Source organism: Macrobrachium nipponense, chromosome 27, assembly GCF_015104395.2.
Source record: "Macrobrachium nipponense isolate FS-2020 chromosome 27, ASM1510439v2, whole genome shotgun sequence".
NCBI lineage: Eukaryota > Metazoa > Arthropoda > Malacostraca > Decapoda > Palaemonidae > Macrobrachium > Macrobrachium nipponense.
In genome coordinates, this window is record NC_087216.1 from 32,924,046 (window position 1) to 32,943,088 (window position 19,043).

At 36.4% G+C, this 19,043-nt stretch overlaps 1 protein-coding gene across 1 annotated transcript in view; it reads right to left on the reverse strand.

The window, feature by feature from the left end:
• LOC135200665 (DDB1- and CUL4-associated factor 8-like) overlaps positions 1–19,043 on the reverse strand; it is a 172,502-nt gene that overhangs the window by 55,029 nt on the left and 98,430 nt on the right. The window contains exons 10-11 of the mRNA XM_064229272.1: positions 5,982–6,101; positions 4,844–4,966 (exon numbers count right to left, since the gene is read on the reverse strand). Coding sequence (XP_064085342.1) covers positions 4,844–4,966; positions 5,982–6,101 — 243 coding nt within the window. The remainder of the gene's footprint in view (positions 1–4,843; positions 4,967–5,981; positions 6,102–19,043) is intronic.

Genomic DNA, 19,043 nt, shown 5'->3' on the forward strand with positions numbered 1-19,043 from the left:
AGCAACACAGAGAAAATATTATCACAAAATAATGCATGAATTTTAACGCGCAGACGTAAACAAATGTTTTTTTCAAAAATTCACCATAAATCTAAATATTGTCCTAGAAACTTTCAATGTCTTTCAAAATGAAGACAAATGATTGAATATTACTATACTGTAAGAGTATAAGCATACAATTGCAGTTTTCGACCATATCTGACGAGTTAAAGTTGACAGTGTCAAATTTTTTTATATATTTATTTTCATATGCAATTATTTCGGAAATTAGAAAAGCTACAACCTTCAAATATTTTTCGTTTTATTCTACATGAAATTGCGCACATTTTCATATATAAAACTCTATGAAATGCCTAATAGGAAACTGAGCAAATATTCCGAGAATGGTACGTACGCATTTCGGAGATTTGTGGCGGAGAATCCGCGCGCGCAGGGAAGGAAAGTTTTTTTAAATTCACCATAAATCTAAATATTGTGCTAGAGACTTCGAATTTGTTTCAAGATGAAGATAAATGACTGAATATTACTAGACTGTAAGAGTTTTAGCTTACAATTGCGTTTTTCGACCATTTCGGTTGAGTCAAAGTTGACCGAACGTGGTTTTTTTTTCTATTTATTGTGATTTATATGCAAATATTCCAAAAATGAGAAAAGCTACAACCTTCAATTATTTTTCGTTGTATTCTACATGAAATTGCGCACATTTTCATATATAAAACTTTATGTAACGGCTAATTTAAAATGGTGCAAACATTACCACAATCGCACGTATGATTTTTTCAGTAGAGTTACCACGCGGACGTAAAGAAAATGTTATTTTTTTCATAAATTCACCATAAATCGAAATATTGTGCTAGTCTTCCAATTTGTTGCAAAATGAAGGTAAATGATTGAATATTACTAAAATGTAAGATTTTTAGCTTACAATTGTGTTTTTCGACCATTTCGGTAGAGTCAAAGTTGACCGAAGGTTGAAAATTTGTCACTTATCTTTTTTTATATGAAAATATTTCAAAACCGATAAAAGCTAAAACCATTGGTTGTTTTTAGTTGTATTGTGCATGAAATTGCACACATTTCCATATAAAACTTTATGTAACGGCTAATTTTAAAATGTTGCAAACATTACCACAATCGCATGTGACGAAATAATTTCCGAGATGTGTCCCCAATACTTTTTAGTGCGGCATGAAAGAAATTCGCGCTTGCGCACCTGCGTACCGATTGTAAACAAAACAACACCTTGATCCGTGACCTCCCAGCATCGCCCAAGGCGCGTGATTCAAGAGTTTTCGGCTGGTAGGCCTATAAGTATTTTTCTGCAAATTTTTAAAAAAACTTTTGTATGTCAACGTAAAATACGTCCAGTCGGCACCCGAGAGACAAAAAATGTCGACATAAAATATGTCTACTTTGCGTTTAAGGGTTAACTTAAGCCCTTTGAAGTTTCAGTTATTTTTGACAGCCATATATGGCTGTACAGTATATGTCTTTTTGCACTAGCTATGTAAAATTTTAATTTGAATTGTCATACCATTTGGATTAATATCCTATATACTCATTTGTTTAGTTAGACCAAGCCACTGTATTCAAATGGGTTTAGGTTATTTAATTATGCCTAGGATACTGTTTGTATCCCATCCTAGGCTATTTGGGCTAAACTAACATTCAGTACATCAACAGTAGGATGAATCCTGAATTGTCCTCTCTTAGCCTAGTATAGGGCATTGCTTATCCAGACTGTTCCAGATCAAATGTAAAGGCTATATAAAAACAGAAAGTTACTTACGTTACTTACATACAAATCATAGTTAGGCTAACAACTTTTGTCTAACTCATATTGTTCATATCTAGACCAAGGCTATTTGGTCTACTATATAAAACAGTAACTTTCTAATATGAAACTCACTGATGTGAAATATTATAGCTAGGCTATCACCTATACTCTGTTTTTTTCCATCTGTCCATCCGCCTGTGGTGTTTGCACATGGTAACACTGCATCCTATTTCGAATATTAACGGTGTAATTTGCATACAGTAAATTATTAAAACACTTTTCAGTTGCAAATGTACACCCCCAGATATCCTTTTATTTACCTAAAACTGCCACATAGCATAACTATTTAAAGCCCGGGACGCAGTGTTACCATACGCGACCACCACAGGCGGATGGACAGATGGAGAAACACAGAGTATAGTATAGGTTATTATCTAATCCTGATTAATTTACCTTAAAGGTAAGGGATTAACCAAGTGTAATTTGTAGCCTTCAAGATAGGCTACTACCTCATAGTCCACTTGGTCTATGTACCTACCATTTTTGGTTTACATAAAACAGTAAATTACTAATGTGAATCCTTTAGTTAGGCTATTACCTGATGCAGGTTATTGTCTATTCCTGAATAACTGTTTTTGGTCTACTAAAACTAGGCTAGTCTATCACATAGCCTATGTTATTTTTTAAATCAATGTAGATTATTTAATTCCCTTTTAAGGGTATGCATATGATGGCCTGCAGTATTAAGACAATGCTTAAATATACAGGTTATATAAACAAGGAAAATGTCTGTAGCCTTTTATCTAATCATAAGGTCTTTGGTGTAAACTAAACTTAGCCTACTGTCTAGACACCAACTTAGCCTACTGTCTAGGTCTAGGCCTATAGCCTAACAGGATATGTCCCCAAAACTTACCTTAATTCAGGTAACTGCCTAATCCAAGTTATATTTTGTTCAACCTTAAGGATATATAATCCTAGGTTATATGCTACAGACAATAACTACAGCCTAGCCACCATATTCTCACTGAATTGACGTAGATTGCAGGCTACTGCCTGGTAGCCTATTGCCGACATCATTATCTGAACATTATTTATTAGTGTGGAATGTTTCTTTAGATAAATCTAACAAATAAAATGATAAATTCTTCAAAATTTTGCTTCTCCAAATAACTAACGATCACAAATTGTAAGAAGCGCCAACGTGTACTGACGAAAAAGCCCGTTTAAAGCTTTACATACACATTAAAATCATTGTTCCAGGGTCTAAACTAAAATATTTTAAGATGGAACTTGAATTACATACTCTCTAGTTGGAAGTTTCCATGAAATTCGGTAATGAAATCAATAAGTGAAGAATGGAACTCTCGGCGCTAACGATCCTAAATTGCTAGCCCCAACAAGGACTGGCAAAGAAAAAAAAAAAAAAAAAAAAAAAAAAAAAAAAAAAAAAAAAAAAAAAAAAAAAAAAAAAAAAAAAAAAAAAAAAAGTATGGTTTTTCACACACCAAAACCATTGTTCCATATTATAAACTAACAAAATTTTCAACTGAAACTTACAATTGCACACTTAGCTTTCAACACTTAGCTTTCAACATATATATCAACCTCAGTAATGAAATTAATAGGTAAGTGAAGAACAAAATTCTCGGACCTAGCCTAATGATCATCAATCGTAAGAAGCCCCAAAGAAATAAGCCGATTACAGCTTTTTACTCACAATAAACCACTGCGCTAGTCTAAACTAAATTTTTTTTAAACTGGAACTTGAAACTATGCACTTAGCTGAATCAATAAGAGAAGAATTGACTTCTCTGAGATCTGGTTTCTTGACTAACCAGAAAGGGCATGGGTCTTGGTCAGATTTTGGTTGTATGTAAATAATATGACAGTGCGTATGCACATAACCACTTCTTCTTCTTATGGTTTTCACGTGGTAGGAAAACTGGGTATCAGCGTTCAATGAGGATAATAGAAAGTGCCCTATTATCCTGAGTCCATTTATACTATGTATAGCATGTGTTATAATATTTATCATTACGACACATACCCGGCCATAAGACCAGTTAAGAGAATTCTTTGCCATTAGTCTGGTCACCATGGAGTTCTGGATAGACCATGGAAAGGGTACTCCCTTTGAGGACGAAACAGCAACTACGCTACCAATAATGCATTTTAATGGTTGTTTTCATGCCAATAAAAGATAAATATGTAAAGCTTGTATTATGATGAAATAGGGTGAAAATAGCGAATGGAATCCGTTAATCTTTTTTTACACAATAAACATGCTTCCAACACCATCTATTATCGAAAAAATAACCAAATTTAGTTCACAACAAAACGTATTTAAATCATATTTCGACTTTTAAAACACCTCTTCATATGATGAAAATTAACCTTGTCCCATGTAAATAGTTCCTAGAGATTTATTTACAATAACTAGAAGCAAGAAAATTGCTCTGAATTGAGTTAAATACAGTGAAATAAGCTTACTTCCAACTTCAGCTGATTTTTCCAAACCAAAATATTGATCGCTTTGTTTGTATTTTATAATACAATAGTATGTAGTAATATGCAAATGAGAATAAATACAGTATTAATGGATACAATGAAATAAAAAATAACTATAAAAGATCCGAGGAGAAGATACATATTCGTTATGTTTGTAATTTATATTCTCATGGGGCTTAAGCCACCAATAACCAGACAATGGTGCTGTAAACTCTAGGGAGGGTAAACCCCAGTTATGAATATCTTGGACAAGCACCATATAACCAAAACTCTAATATCAAATCCGCTGATAACTGGGCTGCCTGTAATATCCAAATTAAACAAAACTATATAATAATGAAAAAGACCAACAAAGAAAACATACAAAGGGAAATTCTCTTAACAGTACTGTAAGCTTGCAAATACATTTGAAAGCCTTGATGTTTACATTACAGGGTCCATAAAAATGCCGATTAATTACCAACCCCCTTAAAAATATACTTATCACACAATACATAAACATAAAAAATGGGATGATTCAAATGTTATTAAAAACAACGTTCACATATGGCTCACCCTCCGACGTCTACGGTCATTCCGTCTGATGTGATTCCACAACACCATTAACATCTGTCTGTCCAAGCCTGTAAATTCATCGTTTCGTTCCTTGTGTCTCCTCCTCAAGTTTGACTTGACAATCTAGATATTTAAGAGGGGGGTTATTATTATTATTAGGTAGTTTAACCAGATCACTAAACTCTTAATACTTAAAAATACTTCTCTCACAAGGCTGGAACAAAGGGTTTATCTTTAATAATAACAAATGTAAGTTATTATATTATTATAATAATAAAATACAATTCTTTACAAATCTAATAGTAATCAGCTGAATAAATAAAACATTTAAAATTCTGACAATACTACTTCCCCTATCCATCTCCATAACTTAGCATTTGTTGTATGAAATTGGGACATTCGAACAGAATTTGTTAAATTATTAATGCCGCCTTGCATTCTCTGCATATAAGGATCATGGAATGTGGGCAAGAGTTGGAATCAGTGAAAATTTATCCATATTTTGATTGACCAGAGCACTAGTGAAATGTCTAGATATCAAACGATCATGATAACATTACCTTAAGTCTGTCTAATTTTCACTAATAAGAATTTTGATCAAAATGCTTTATTTTAAAGATAAACTCTTATCAAAGGCCCTTTGCATCGTATCTTAAGACCCAGGCTGTATTAGTTTCTGACCTTTACTTTTCACCAGATCCTCTTGGTTTCTCCAAATTGAGCAACTTCTTCAGTTTTATCTTGATCCAATTTTAACCTCTCACTGAAGAATCAACCCTTTGATTCAACTCTACCAATCTACAATTGTGATTCAGTGACTTAAATTACTTCATTAAAATATGTGGACAAATATTGATTCTTGCACCTTCAGAGGTTTACTATATGTCAAATGGCACTGCACTCAATCCAGCTACGAGAAATACAGTACAATACTATTCAACCATACATCAAATAGGGTGAGGCCTATACAATATTTGATCATTGATGCACCTAGAGAAAACACTGTAATATTATATGTGATGAGAAATTTGATATAAGTAAACTTTAGATTTTGTCTTTGTTTTTTCCTGATTTACTTTATTTCTTTTTATCCTCTCGTGCCACATCCTCATTCAGAACAAAAAAATGGACAACTTACCTGATCCAATTCAGGCAACTCTGGATCATACTCTGAGGTTGGGACCCAGATTTTAACATCATCATCAAGGCCACTAGTAGCAAGAACTGGGATGTGAGGATGAGGCTCAAGAACATTGACCTGGAACAACAATATAAGAGCAATTAGATTAATATTAGCTTAATTACCTCTAAATCATTCCCTCATGATCATCATTATCATGGCCTACTGAGCAATGAGACCTTCATTTCAATTAATTACCCTTTAGCCGGTGACTAGCCTAGATAAAAAGAGGGATCAAGTGCATTAGTAAAAGACCATGTACGAACTGGAAAACAGGTAACGCTCCTGCAGAAAATGTGTTCAATACGTAAAATGGCCTCCTATTCTCCAGAACAGTGGTAGGGCCAGAGAGGGCACCAGGGTTGCACAGATTACCCTTAAGGTTCGATTATCTACCCCTGGTAGCACCATCTGTTATTATTATCATTTGGCCAAGTTGCAACCTCTTAGTTGGGAAGCAGAATGCTACAAGTCTAAAGGAAGTACGTACATAGTTAACCAAATATATGAAGTGAGACTCGTGTAAGCAAGCTCACCAAGAATTTTTTTTATAGCATTTGCACCTATTTGAACTTCTAAAAGTTTCAACAATTCAAATACATAGATGGCTAAGACAATCACAGTGTAACCCACTTATATCATGGTTCAGCATTTGTGACTTCAGTTAGTCACTGATTTTTCTGTGAAACATGAATCCAAATAAATTGCAGATAATTTAATAATTCGCTCATTTTTTTGTAGAGCAATATTTGCTAATTGCTGTATTTTCATGTTATTTTCATGACTAAATTTAAATCAATGTACTTGAAACTCAGAGAGAGAGAGAGAGAGAGAGAGAGAGAGAGAGAGAGAGAGAGAGAGAGAGAGAGAGAGAGAGAGAGAGAGAGGATTTAAGCTTTGCTCTGGTAATAAACTGTTTTTCCCTCCCCTCTGTACAAGAGGGACATCCATACTGAAATTATATTAAAGTGACATGAGAGAGAGAGAGAGAGAGAGAGAGAGAGAGAGAGAGAGAGAGAGAGAGAGAGAGAGAGAGAGAGAGAGAGAGAAACTTTTTATGTATGCATATGTAATGTGTATGTATATTTATTTTTGTACAGTTTTATAAATCAATGTGATGTTACTTTGTCATTCATTTTTACATATTTTCCGACAACCTTTTGCATTTCAATAACTAGGAAAATATAGTAAAATATAGAAAATTAGTTAAGATTTTAGCATAATTATGTGGAGTTCCCAGTCTTTTCTGGTAGATAAGTGAAGAGGGGTGTAGCCCTAATTATTAATCATTTGACATATTGACATGAACACACACACACACACTCTCTCTCTCTCTCTCTCTCTCTCTCTCAGAGAAAATGGCTGTGCCTGAATACTACTATAAGGGTAACCTGATTAGTTTTCACACCACACATAGTTGTAACCCATATGTTTTTAAGGGTAATGTTGTCAGATGACCTTGAAATCATATTAAAGTGTTTTACGATCATAGTTTAAGGTATGTTTCCGGTTAGAACTATTAAAATACGCAAATAGACAATAAACTATTAAAATAGGCAGTTATAAATGTTTTTAGAGTGGTATCTTTGGTGTTTGAACTATTAAAATAGGCAGCGTCGCATGCCTCACTTCATGACCCTTGCAATTCCCCCTTAGTTCTATTTTTTCCTACTTAAAGAATGAGTAAAGTAAAAGAAAATGAAAAATGTGGGTTGTTTTCAGTGCAGAAACTCAGGTGATTTGCCCAGAGCTGTTTTCTACCTCCAGATAGAAGTGGCACAAAAGAGTGCCAGGGAAAATTAGTCCAATTTGTCTGTCAAATAAATCATAGACACTCCCAAATGCCTTGCCTTTGACCTCTTAATGTCATCATAAATCAGCTTAGTGTCACAATAACCCAAACTTAGCTTTGTTTCACCTAACGTACCCTTCACAGCCTTAAAAATCCCATTCAAGACAGTGAATACAATATGCTGACATCTAGAGAACTCCCAAAAGATTCTCGGATTTGCAGCAGCAAAGACTGCGGCACCCCTTGGAGAGTACCTACACCACCCATAACGAGTCCTTTAGACAATACCCCGGTGATGTCCAGCCCTTAAGACTATTATTTTATTCCCTATCCAATTCTGTATACGTAATCAATTTTAACGACCTCCAGCTATCATTAGTGCTTCACGCCACCCAAACTAGCAAGGCCACCAGCATATGCCCACCTGCATTTGGTCACAACATTTAAGGGAAAGGGACAAGACTTAGTCATCACACCTCTCCTCCTGTTATTGTGTAAATTTCCCTAGGGGCACGATACCTTCATTAACACAGCTCCAGCGCCCGACACTTCTCGACCCTGTCACGGGACATTAATTCTGACCTGATCGTAAACCTTTTGCACCCAGTAACTCCATCAACTCTGAACTTCTCTCTCCTCAGCAACCACCCTTCCATTGTTGTTCCTAGAGACACTTGTTTCTGTCCAAATATTGTTCTCTTCCAGCACTACCTTGGGATTTGAAGGGTCTTCCTTTGATGAAGAAACAATAGAAGTTATTAATCGGAAAACAACCACAATGGCGGCTGCAGACAGTGGAATAAGGGCCAGGGATCACCCTTACAAATCAGTACAGTAGGAAGATGGCTCCAGTCACGATAGCTAACCCTGGGCCCAGATGCCCACTTTCTGAATTGAAAGAGTCATTTAGTCCAGTGTCTTGGCTTACACTAGAAGCCTATGAGCCCTTCCATAACAGACTCATACTCCAGACAAATCCCTAACTCACCATCACAGCCAAAACCTTCTACCATCAACCTTGTGTGACCTGCCAATTCAGTCACACCCTACTTACTCCTTTCATTGGCAGCAAGAAGATATCAGCTTCCTTGGCCATCATCCCCACTGGCTTACACTGCAATGAATGTCAAGTCCACTGATATTAGGTAATGACCGAGAGAACTGTATTTTTTATTTAAAACCGTGTCTGTACAGTAACCCTCCAGTATTTGTTCTTGAGATTTATTGACTCACCTAGTTGCAGATTTTTCTGTGAAGGTTATCTAAACATTATTTGTGGGAGGACTTGCTCATTCACAGGTTTTTCTGTGGAACATATTAGTTGTACAGTCTGATGAATGATGATGAAGATAGACTGCACAGCAAAGTAGAGGAGTTGCATCTTCTCTGAGAGTGCCTCTGTACCTTCTTCATGAGGCATTTTGTGAGGTTTCGGGAGGCACCACCTTCTTGAGGTAATTGAACATGTTAATAAAGATGGTACGGTAGGGCTTCACGAGTTCACTAACAGTATTGATAACATTTTTAGCCCTTTCTTCATTCTTATCCCATGCGTTGGCCATTGTCTGTATCTGCCTTACTTCCCTGGTCAATTTGTACAGACCACAAAATTGTTCAAAATCCTGGTCAGTTGGTGGGATAGTAAAGAGGGCAGTTCTTCTCCAAGACTGACTTCCTCAGGTATTTTACTGTGTTCATACGCATTCTCAAGGCAGGCAATTGCACTTTTGTCATGTGGTAATGGGCTGTTACTTTTCCATAAATTTTGCCCTCATATTTAAAGAACATTTAGTGCGCGATTTTGAAGAATATTCTTAGTTTACAGTAGTATATACTGTACATGCAAAACAGGGACAAACGAGAGAACGATGAACTGTTGGGTTAATTTGGTATTCTGCGCATACTGTACATTTTATGCAACATTTTGTTTTATGACAATTTTTAAATATTATACGTACCTACATAAAGTCTTTTAGGATGATACTATACGTACACAGAGCATATCTAAAATATTTAAGACAACAGGAATAGCAGTGTACATATATTTCCATCTGCGGTACATAGGTGGGAAACACGAGGAGGATGTTGGTACACCTGTAGGCATGGGTAAAGTGCACGTCTCAACGTGATATTGTGGTAGACTAAATGTAGGCCATATATGGTTGATTTTTCCTTTTTATTTTTTTTAATATTTGTTCGCTTGTGTGGGCGTTGGGATTTAGTTATTTTATTATTGAGTTTAGTTTTTCTTCTTTTACTGGAATGTGAACTGAATGTTGCCAGGGAGAGCACAAGCAGAACATGTAAATTCGTAAAACACTAACTAAAGCTCAGGATCAGTAACAATTTAAAGTTTGATGAGTAGACAGTCAGAAACAACTTGCTCCTCTTAAACATCACCTAATAAAAAGAAAGAAATAACAGTTAAAAGAGTAGTTAAAAATAGAGGAAGTGATAAAGAAAGGAAAAGTTAAGAAACATAGGGAGAGAACTCAAAAGCCACTAGATGCAGAAACAAAACACCTGATAAGTGCCACCCTTCTTCCCATTCCTCCATTACTGACAGGAACTGTGATAGAAAGTCTGTGTTGGAGTTGTTGTGGGCCTATCTTGTGGTTGTAGCAGTCGATGGAACAATAAAAGGAGCCGAAGTTGATATAGTGGATTATATAATGCTAAACCCTAAAAGGTGCCCATCTCACATCACTTGCTGCGAATAAACTTCAACAGTAGTCAAAATGAAAAACAAAAACCTGGTTGATCTCTCCAGTAGGAAGAAGGATATATACAACTTATTAGGAATTGATTGACGCAGAGCAAGCCGACTTCCAATCTGAATAAGTCTCACAAAGACCATAGTTGGGAGAAAACTTTAGTATCGGAAGGGGTTCTTTGGATAGCATTAAGATGGGAGAATTGTAGATTTTGACTGAAGAATTAGATTAGGGTTCTTTAATTAGGTTAAGGTTCTTTTGATAGTAGGGGGAAAATCTAGGGTAAGTTCTGAGGAACATTAGCATTAAGTTAAGCTAAGTTATGTATGGGAGGAGAGAGTTTATCAAATTAAAATTTTTTTTATGGCTATTACAGTATTAAGGAAATAAATTAGGTTAAGGAAAATCAGAGTTTCATTTAATAACCTCCAACTCTTTTCCCATCATATTGCCCCCAATTGCGTTCATATCTAGAGCCCCTACAATGTGGGATTGGTACCATGTGTTCCTGTAGATGTCGTGGCATTGGACCCCATATAGTGTAGACCAGAGGGAGAAGGGACACCCATAGAGTGAGGCACAGGAAGGAAGCAGGAAGCCATGTAGTGAGACAATACGCCACCTAAAGTTGGTACTCCTGATAGGCCTAGACAAGCCCACATACCCTCCACCTTCTGCACATCTGAGGCTGGAACATAAGACAAACTGTCCTTCTCCCTGAAGGGAAAGAAGAAGCAAATTTAAGCAAAAAGCCACCCAAAACCCTCCCAGTGCATCTAACAACGAATCGTTGAATGAACAAGAAGGGGTATGGGAAGTTTCCAATATAGTAGGAGAAACATATAGAACAGGCCCCTCTACAGAACACAAGAGCATCAAGAGGAGGCATAACAAAGGAAGACAAATCACCATCCCAAGATGGCATCATTTCATTCTTCTTACGGTAGAAACCCCAATATTCACAGGGGATGGGTACCACACACCCCTATAAATAGCTAAATTCCACTATTACTTAAAAACCTCTAAAAATGCTTAAAACTGCCTATTATGATAGTTAAAAAAAAAAAACTAAAAATATTTAAAAGTACCTATTATGATAATTAAAACCAAAAGCCCTCTAAAAATACTTATACCCAAGTACTATTTTACTAGTTTTTATCACAAAGCGCATTTAGTCTTGAAAATTATAAGATAATACAGTAATCTATGAATATTTCTCAGTGAAAAATACTGCAAATAAACAAATTTTCCATGAATAATGGGTATATACGGTCCATAGAAAAATCCAAGAATAACAGGGATCGACTGTATGTATAGACCCTTCTCTTAAAACCTTTTCCATTATTCCACCAATCAAAAACGACAAACTGAACTGGGATTGGTAATAGTGCATACATTCCCTCTACACCTACTACAAGTTGGATGAGGATCCATATACACTGATTTTAGGAAACACGAACAAGGGAAGCCGCTGATACCAGAGCACTTCCTTTGTTTCTTACTAGACACCGAAGAAACCTTTGCAGGGGGGAAAAGGTATCCATAATATCCAATCACATGATAATATCAACAGCAAAACCACACACTAAAACCCAGAAAGAAAAGAAAAGTGGGCAAACTAAACTACCTTCAGAGAGGAAGAAAAACTACGTCCTCTCTTAAAGGCGGTAAAAGAGTAGCTGGCATGGTCATGGGTTGCCAAGGGGTATGTGGGTGGTCCCACATAACTCATGACTAAGCACAGATCCCAGTAGTCCCTTACATACACAATTTTGTTAACTTGACCGGTTTCCAGCTAGTGCTATTAGATTTATCCTAATATTATGATTGAGGGTGTGTTTCATACATGAACACTATGATATATTTATAATAAAATAAGGTTTCACATATACTTACCAAACAATTACAAAGCTGTAAGCTTTCTTACCTATCAGTCGAAAATTAAAATTATTTGGCAACGCTGCATTATTCATGTAGGTGATACAGGTCCCGCCCACTTTTGGGAATACGTACCAGGTACTACTGAGCTAACTACAGGCAGTCCCCGGCTTACGATGGGTTTAGCTTACGATGTTCCGAGGTTACAGAGCTTTTCAATTATATTCATCAGAAATTATTTCCAAATTTACGACGCATGTTCCAGGGTTACAACATTTATGACGCCGATCTAGCGGAAGAAATATGACTCCAAAAATGCAAAATAATCAATATTTGAAGGTTTTTTAATGAAAAATGTAATAAAAATGCACTTTACATAGTTTTTAATACACCTAAAGCATTAAAAGTAAGGTTTTCTGAGGATTTTTGGCAATTTTCCAGCTTACAACGATTTTTGGCTTACTATGATTTTTGGCTTACAGCTTGTCTCAAGAACAGAACCCCTGTCGTAACCCGAGGACTGCCTGCATTCTCAATTCGTTGTGCCGCAACGTCCATCTGTGGGGAGGAGGGAGGGACCTGATTATGTAATTGTTTGCTAAGTATATGTGAAACCTTATTTTATTATTAAAATATCATTTTCACATAAGTGACATACCAAACAATTACAAAACTGAATCCACGTTACCAGGAAGGTGGGTAAATGGACAGCTTGTGATAAAGACAACAATAATGTGCTCACATTATATAATGTTTGCAGTACCTTACCTTGTGAGAGAGCAGCTGCAGGTAGGTACTGCCTCTGGTAGGCGCTCTTATTACTTGTAGGAGACGTGGCAGTAATGGCCACGATCGTCCTGCTAATGGTGGGATTTTGTAACCATGCAGGTTCACCAGTGGTTATCATAAATCAAAATTTTGCCCTTGTTCTGGGCAAAGACCAGACAACTAATTTACAGAACCATCACCTACACTAAAAAACAATAACCACAACCCTAACTATCAAAAACTGGAGGGTACTCTGGGTAAATTGTAACCCCAGGCTTCCCAATAACTCAACAACCTTAAAAAATAAAAGGCAAGGAGATAGTAGAGGGAAAGAAGTCCGCCCTAAGCTTCCTCTCCCAACACCATACCAGCTATAAATAACGGTCCCTACCTATAACAATTTTCAAATACAGACTCTATGTCTTTCAGGTAATGTGATAAAAAAACTTATTTCAACCTCCAAAACATTGTTTGCAGGATGGAGAATAGAGCCATAATATGTCTAAATGCTAGAGAAGTCGCCACTGTGCAAATTTCATGTCACTTTCAGTATGTTAAGAACCTGAACTTATACTTTGGCATGAGCCTCCAAAATCAAGCTTCTCAGGCAGAACGAAATTGCATTCTTAGAGAGAAGACGGGAGGAGTCTTTCACCAAACACCAGAGTCGATTTGAACTTCCTCTTAACGTCTCTATCCTAAGCAGATAGTGGCTAATAGCTCTGACAGGATATAATGTACATTCCTCCTCTTCTGCTCTCACTATGTCCGGTAAGTTCTTTATCACAAAAGAGCGAGGCCATGGATTCGATGGATCCTCGTTCTTTGCTAGGAATTCTTTAAGGTAAGAACACACTGCGTTACTCTGAGAGAACCCGACCTCTTTACTGATAGCCTGCATTTCGCTTACTCTACCTGCAGTAGCTAAGGCGGCTAAAAACAGTCTTCTTCGTTAGATCCTTTAGGGACAAAGAATTTAGAGGCTTGAACTGAGGACTGGAAATTCATCTTAACCCTTAAAAGCCGAATGGACGTATCAAACGTCGAGTCAAAATGTCTCCCGTACGCCGAATGGACGTACCATACATCGACTAAAAAATTTTTTTTTTTAAATTCGCGGAAAAATAATTATAGGCCTACCAGCCGAAAACTTTTGAATCACGCGCCTTGGGGGATGCTGGGAGTTCACAGATCAAGGTGTTGTTTTGTTTACAATCGTTGTGCAGGCGCGCAAGCGCGAATTTCTTTCTTGCCGCACTAAAAAGTATCTGTGACACATCTCGAAAATTATTTAGTCAATTTGACATAATTTTTGTACCATTTTAAATTAGTCGTTACATGGAGTATTATATATGAAAATGTGCACATTTTTATGTAGAATACAACAAAAAAATACTCATGATTGTAGCTTTTATCAGTTTTGAGATATTTTCATATAAATAACAATAAGTGCCAAAATTTCAACCTTCGGTCAACTTTGACTCTACCGAAATGGTCAAAAAACGCAATTGTAAGCTAAAACTCTTATATTTTAGTAATATTCAATCATTTACCTTAATTTTGCAACTAATTGGAAGTCTCTAGCACAATATTTCGATATATGGTGAATTTGTGAAAAAACTTTTTCCTTACGTCCGCGCAGTAACTCTTCCGAAAAAAATCATACATGCGATTGTGGTAATGTTTGCACCTTTTTAAAATTAGCCGTTACATAAAGTTTTATATATGGAAATGTGCGCAATTTCATGCACAATACAACTAAAAACAACCCATGGTTGTAGCTTTTATCAATTTTGAAATATTTTCATATAAAAAATGATGTCACAAATTTTCAACCTTCGCTCAACTTTGACTCTACCGAAATGGTCAAAAAACGCAATTGTAAGCTAAAACGCTTACATTCTAGTAATATTCAATCATTTACCTTCATTTTGCAACAAATTGGAAGTCTCTAGCACAATATTTCGATTTATGGTGAATTTATGAAAAAAATAACATTTCCCTTATGTCCGCGCGGTAACTCTTCCGAAAAAATCATACGTCCGATTGTGGTAATGTTTGCACCATTTTAAATTAGCCGTTACATAAAGTTTTATATATGAAAATGTGCGCAATTTCATGTAGCATACAACAACAAATAATTGAAGGTTGTAGCTTTTCTCATTTTTGAAATATTTTCATATAAATCACGATAAATAGAAAAAAAAACCACGTTCGGTCAACTTTGACTCTAACGAAATGGTCGAAAAACGCAATTGTAAGCTAAAACTCTTACAGTCTAGTAATATTCAGTCATTTATCTTCATCTTGAAACAAATTCGAAGTCTCTAGCACAATATTTAGATTTATGGTGAATTTAAAAAAAAAACTTTCCTTCCCTCCGCGCGAGGATTCTCCTCCACAAATCTCTGAAATGCGTACGTCCCATTCTCGGAATATTTGCTCCATTTCATATTAGGCATTTCATAGAGTTTTATATATGAAAATGTGCGCAATTTTGTGTAGAATAAAACGAAAAATATTTGAAGGTTGTAGCTTTTTTTAATTTCCAAAATAATTGCATATAAAAATATATATATAAAAAATATGACATTCGGTCAACTTTAACTCGTCAGATATGGTCGAAAACTGCAATTGTAAGCTAATACTCTTACAGTATAGTAATATTCAATCATTTGCCTTCATTTTGAAAGAAATTGGAAGTCTCTAGGACAATATTTAGATTTATGGTGAATTTTTGAAAAAAATATTTGTTTACGTCCAAGCGTTACGAATTCATGCATTATTTTGTGATAATATTTTCTGTGTGTTGCTTTTATTGTTTTACAATGTGTTATATACCAAAATGATCGCAATTTAGTGTACATTACAACGAAAAAAAATGTAACTTGTTACCTTTAACCGTTTTGCGCACAGAGCGATTTGAATACAATTATATATGAAATTTTGTTTTTGCGGTATCATATATCGCATTATTAATATATGATAATGATAATTTGTTTCATTTCTGATGGTTGCATACTTAACTTCAGCTAATGACAAAAAAATGAGCAAAAAATGACCTCTTAATCTTGAAAACTAAGCGCTCTGTGATTTTTTGAAAAAAATATTTTTTCCGCTTCCGCGCTCACTCCGAAACACCTCCGGCACACGGGAGACAATTTTTATTTAACCGCTTCGGCGTTTAAGGGTTAACATGACATCCAATTTCCAATCCACTTTCCCAGGCTTCACTACTATTGAGGAATCAAAAGATTTAATAAGGTCGCTGATATCCTCATTGTTCGAGATGTTGAGGCCTCTATGGTTAAAAACTGAAGAAAGCATAGACCTATAACCTTTAATATTAGAGGTGGACAGTTTTCTTGAGTCCCTCAGAAGTAACAAGAAATCTGCAATTTCAGTTACAGAGGTTGTAGAAGAAGAGATGTGACGTTGTCTGCACCACATCCTAAAAATTCTCCACTTCGACTGATAGAGCTTGGAAGAAGAGCTTTTTCTACATCTTGCAATAGCCTCTACCACTCTGCAAAAAGCCTTTCGCTCTGACAAGGCTCCTGACAGTCTAAATCCTGTCAGGGCCAGAGCAGACAACCCTTGGTGATACCTGTCGAAGTGGGGTTGTTTGAGAAGACATGGACCTTGTGGTAGGAGCCTGGGGAAGTCCACTAGGAGCTTGAGTAGGTCCAGGAACCTTTCTTTCCAGGGCCAGAATAGGGCCATGAGAGTCATCAACACATTCTGATGTGACTGTAACTTGTTGATGACTTCTCTTATCATACTGAAGGGGGGAAATGCATATACGTTGAGGCCCATCCAGTCCAGAAGCATCGCATCTGTTCTCAACGCTAGCGGGTCTGGAACCACGGAACGGAAGATCAAAAGACGACTGTTCCTTGAGGTGGCAAAGAGATCTACTGCTGGTTTCCCCTATAATCACCACATATCTTGGCAAACTCTCTCGTTCAGAGTTCATTTCGTTGACAGGACCTGGTTTGAGCGGCTCAGCTCATCTGCCAAGACGTTCATTCTTCCTTGAACGAACCTTGGAAAAAGTGTGATCTTGTGCTTGTTCGTACAAAGAAGGTCTTCCGCTACTGTGTTGAGAGAGAAAGAGTGTGTCCCTCCTTGTTTTTGGACATATGATAACATCGTGGTGTTAGCTGTGTATTTCACTACTTTCTTCCACTAACTAGAGGAGTGAACACCTGTAAACCCAGAAGAATAGCCTTCAAATCCTTCACATTTATGTGTAGGGTTTTCTCTTGTTTCACCCAAAAACCTGAGGCTCTCCTGTCTCCTAATAGAGCTCCCCATCCCTGTCTGATGCATCTGAGAAGGGAAAGACCCTCCTGAAGTCTCTCCGTTGACAGCCACCAACGAAGATCTGGCTTGATCTCTTTGGTTAAAGGAAAAACTAACGAGTCTGGTTGTATCTTCCAATTCCAATTTGCTTTTAGGAAGATTGATTGATTGACGTAAAAAAGTACCATGGCGTCACAACAACTTAGGTCCCTGATGCCAGAAATATACTATTATGTAATTTAAAAAAAATATATATATATATATACTATAAGTAAACAAAGTAATTTTCATCTAATGTATGCTTAAGTTACAAGTATGACATCATTTACACTTTATAATAAAAAGATATAACTTTTGCAGGAAGCCTGCTTCCTCCACAAACCTAAAAATACCAATCTTCTGACTAATAATATTCCTTACAAGTACCCTGGAGAGAAGGTATTCACCTTCCTCATTACAGCACTCTGAAAGGAAACACTCTCTTATGTCCTGAAGACTGAGACACTTGACCAGCAAGTGTCGCACAGTCAGAGGAACTAGGCAGTCATCACAAAATGGCTGGGGATGTCCAGCCATTAAATAACCATGTGTCAGGTGTGTGTGACCAACTCTTAAGCGGCAAAGGGCCGTTTTCCATCTCCTTGACATTTTGGTGTAATTAAAAGGAATTGCTAATCTCGTAATTTCCAACATCTTATGATTGCTTTCTACAAAATTTTCCCATATATTCTGCCATTTCTCTCGGGCTTTTTTTTGTATGTAAGGGAAAAAATCTCTAAAAGGTAATGCAATATTTCTTTGTGGACCATCATGAATTGCCCTTTTTGCTAGCTTATCAGTCTTTTTGTTTCCAGCTACTCCTGTGTGTGCTGGTACCCAACAGAAGTTTACGGTTTTCCTTTTTCGGTTAACTAAAAACAACCATTCTAAAATCTCTAAAAATTCATGGCTTGAATCGCACTTAGAGAATCTGTGAAAATAGTAAAACTGCTATCTTCACAAAGGAAATTTTTTTTAATTGAAACTAAAATGGCATATAACTCAGCTGTAAAAATGGAGCAGCAATCAGGTAATGATCCGCAGTTTAAAATTTGGAAAAACTGCTCCATAGCCAACACCAGTATCAGATTTGGAACCATCAGTATATATACTGATATCACTTTCATGCTGAGATGCATGCTCTAAATAAGTAAGTTGCATCACTTCCTCTGATATACTCTTCTTGGATGAATTAAAGTAGTTACAATATGTAATATAAGGTAGCTTCCAAGGCAGGATTACTGAAAACTTGAAAGACAGAACACGAGTAATGGTTATGTTTAAATTGGTCATGATTTCCCATACTCTGAAGGCAAATGGATGTGGTATTTTTTAATGATCTCTAAAATAAGGAGAGTATCTTTCATTTCTGACTGCAATGCTAGCTACAGAATTTGGAAGTCTCTGGAACCTAATCCAACTTCACACCCGCAAAGTCTGGAGATGGAGATCCAGAGGAAGCTCTCCAGCATCCACTAACATACTTTCAAAGGGAGAAGATCTAAAAGCTCCTATAGAAATCCA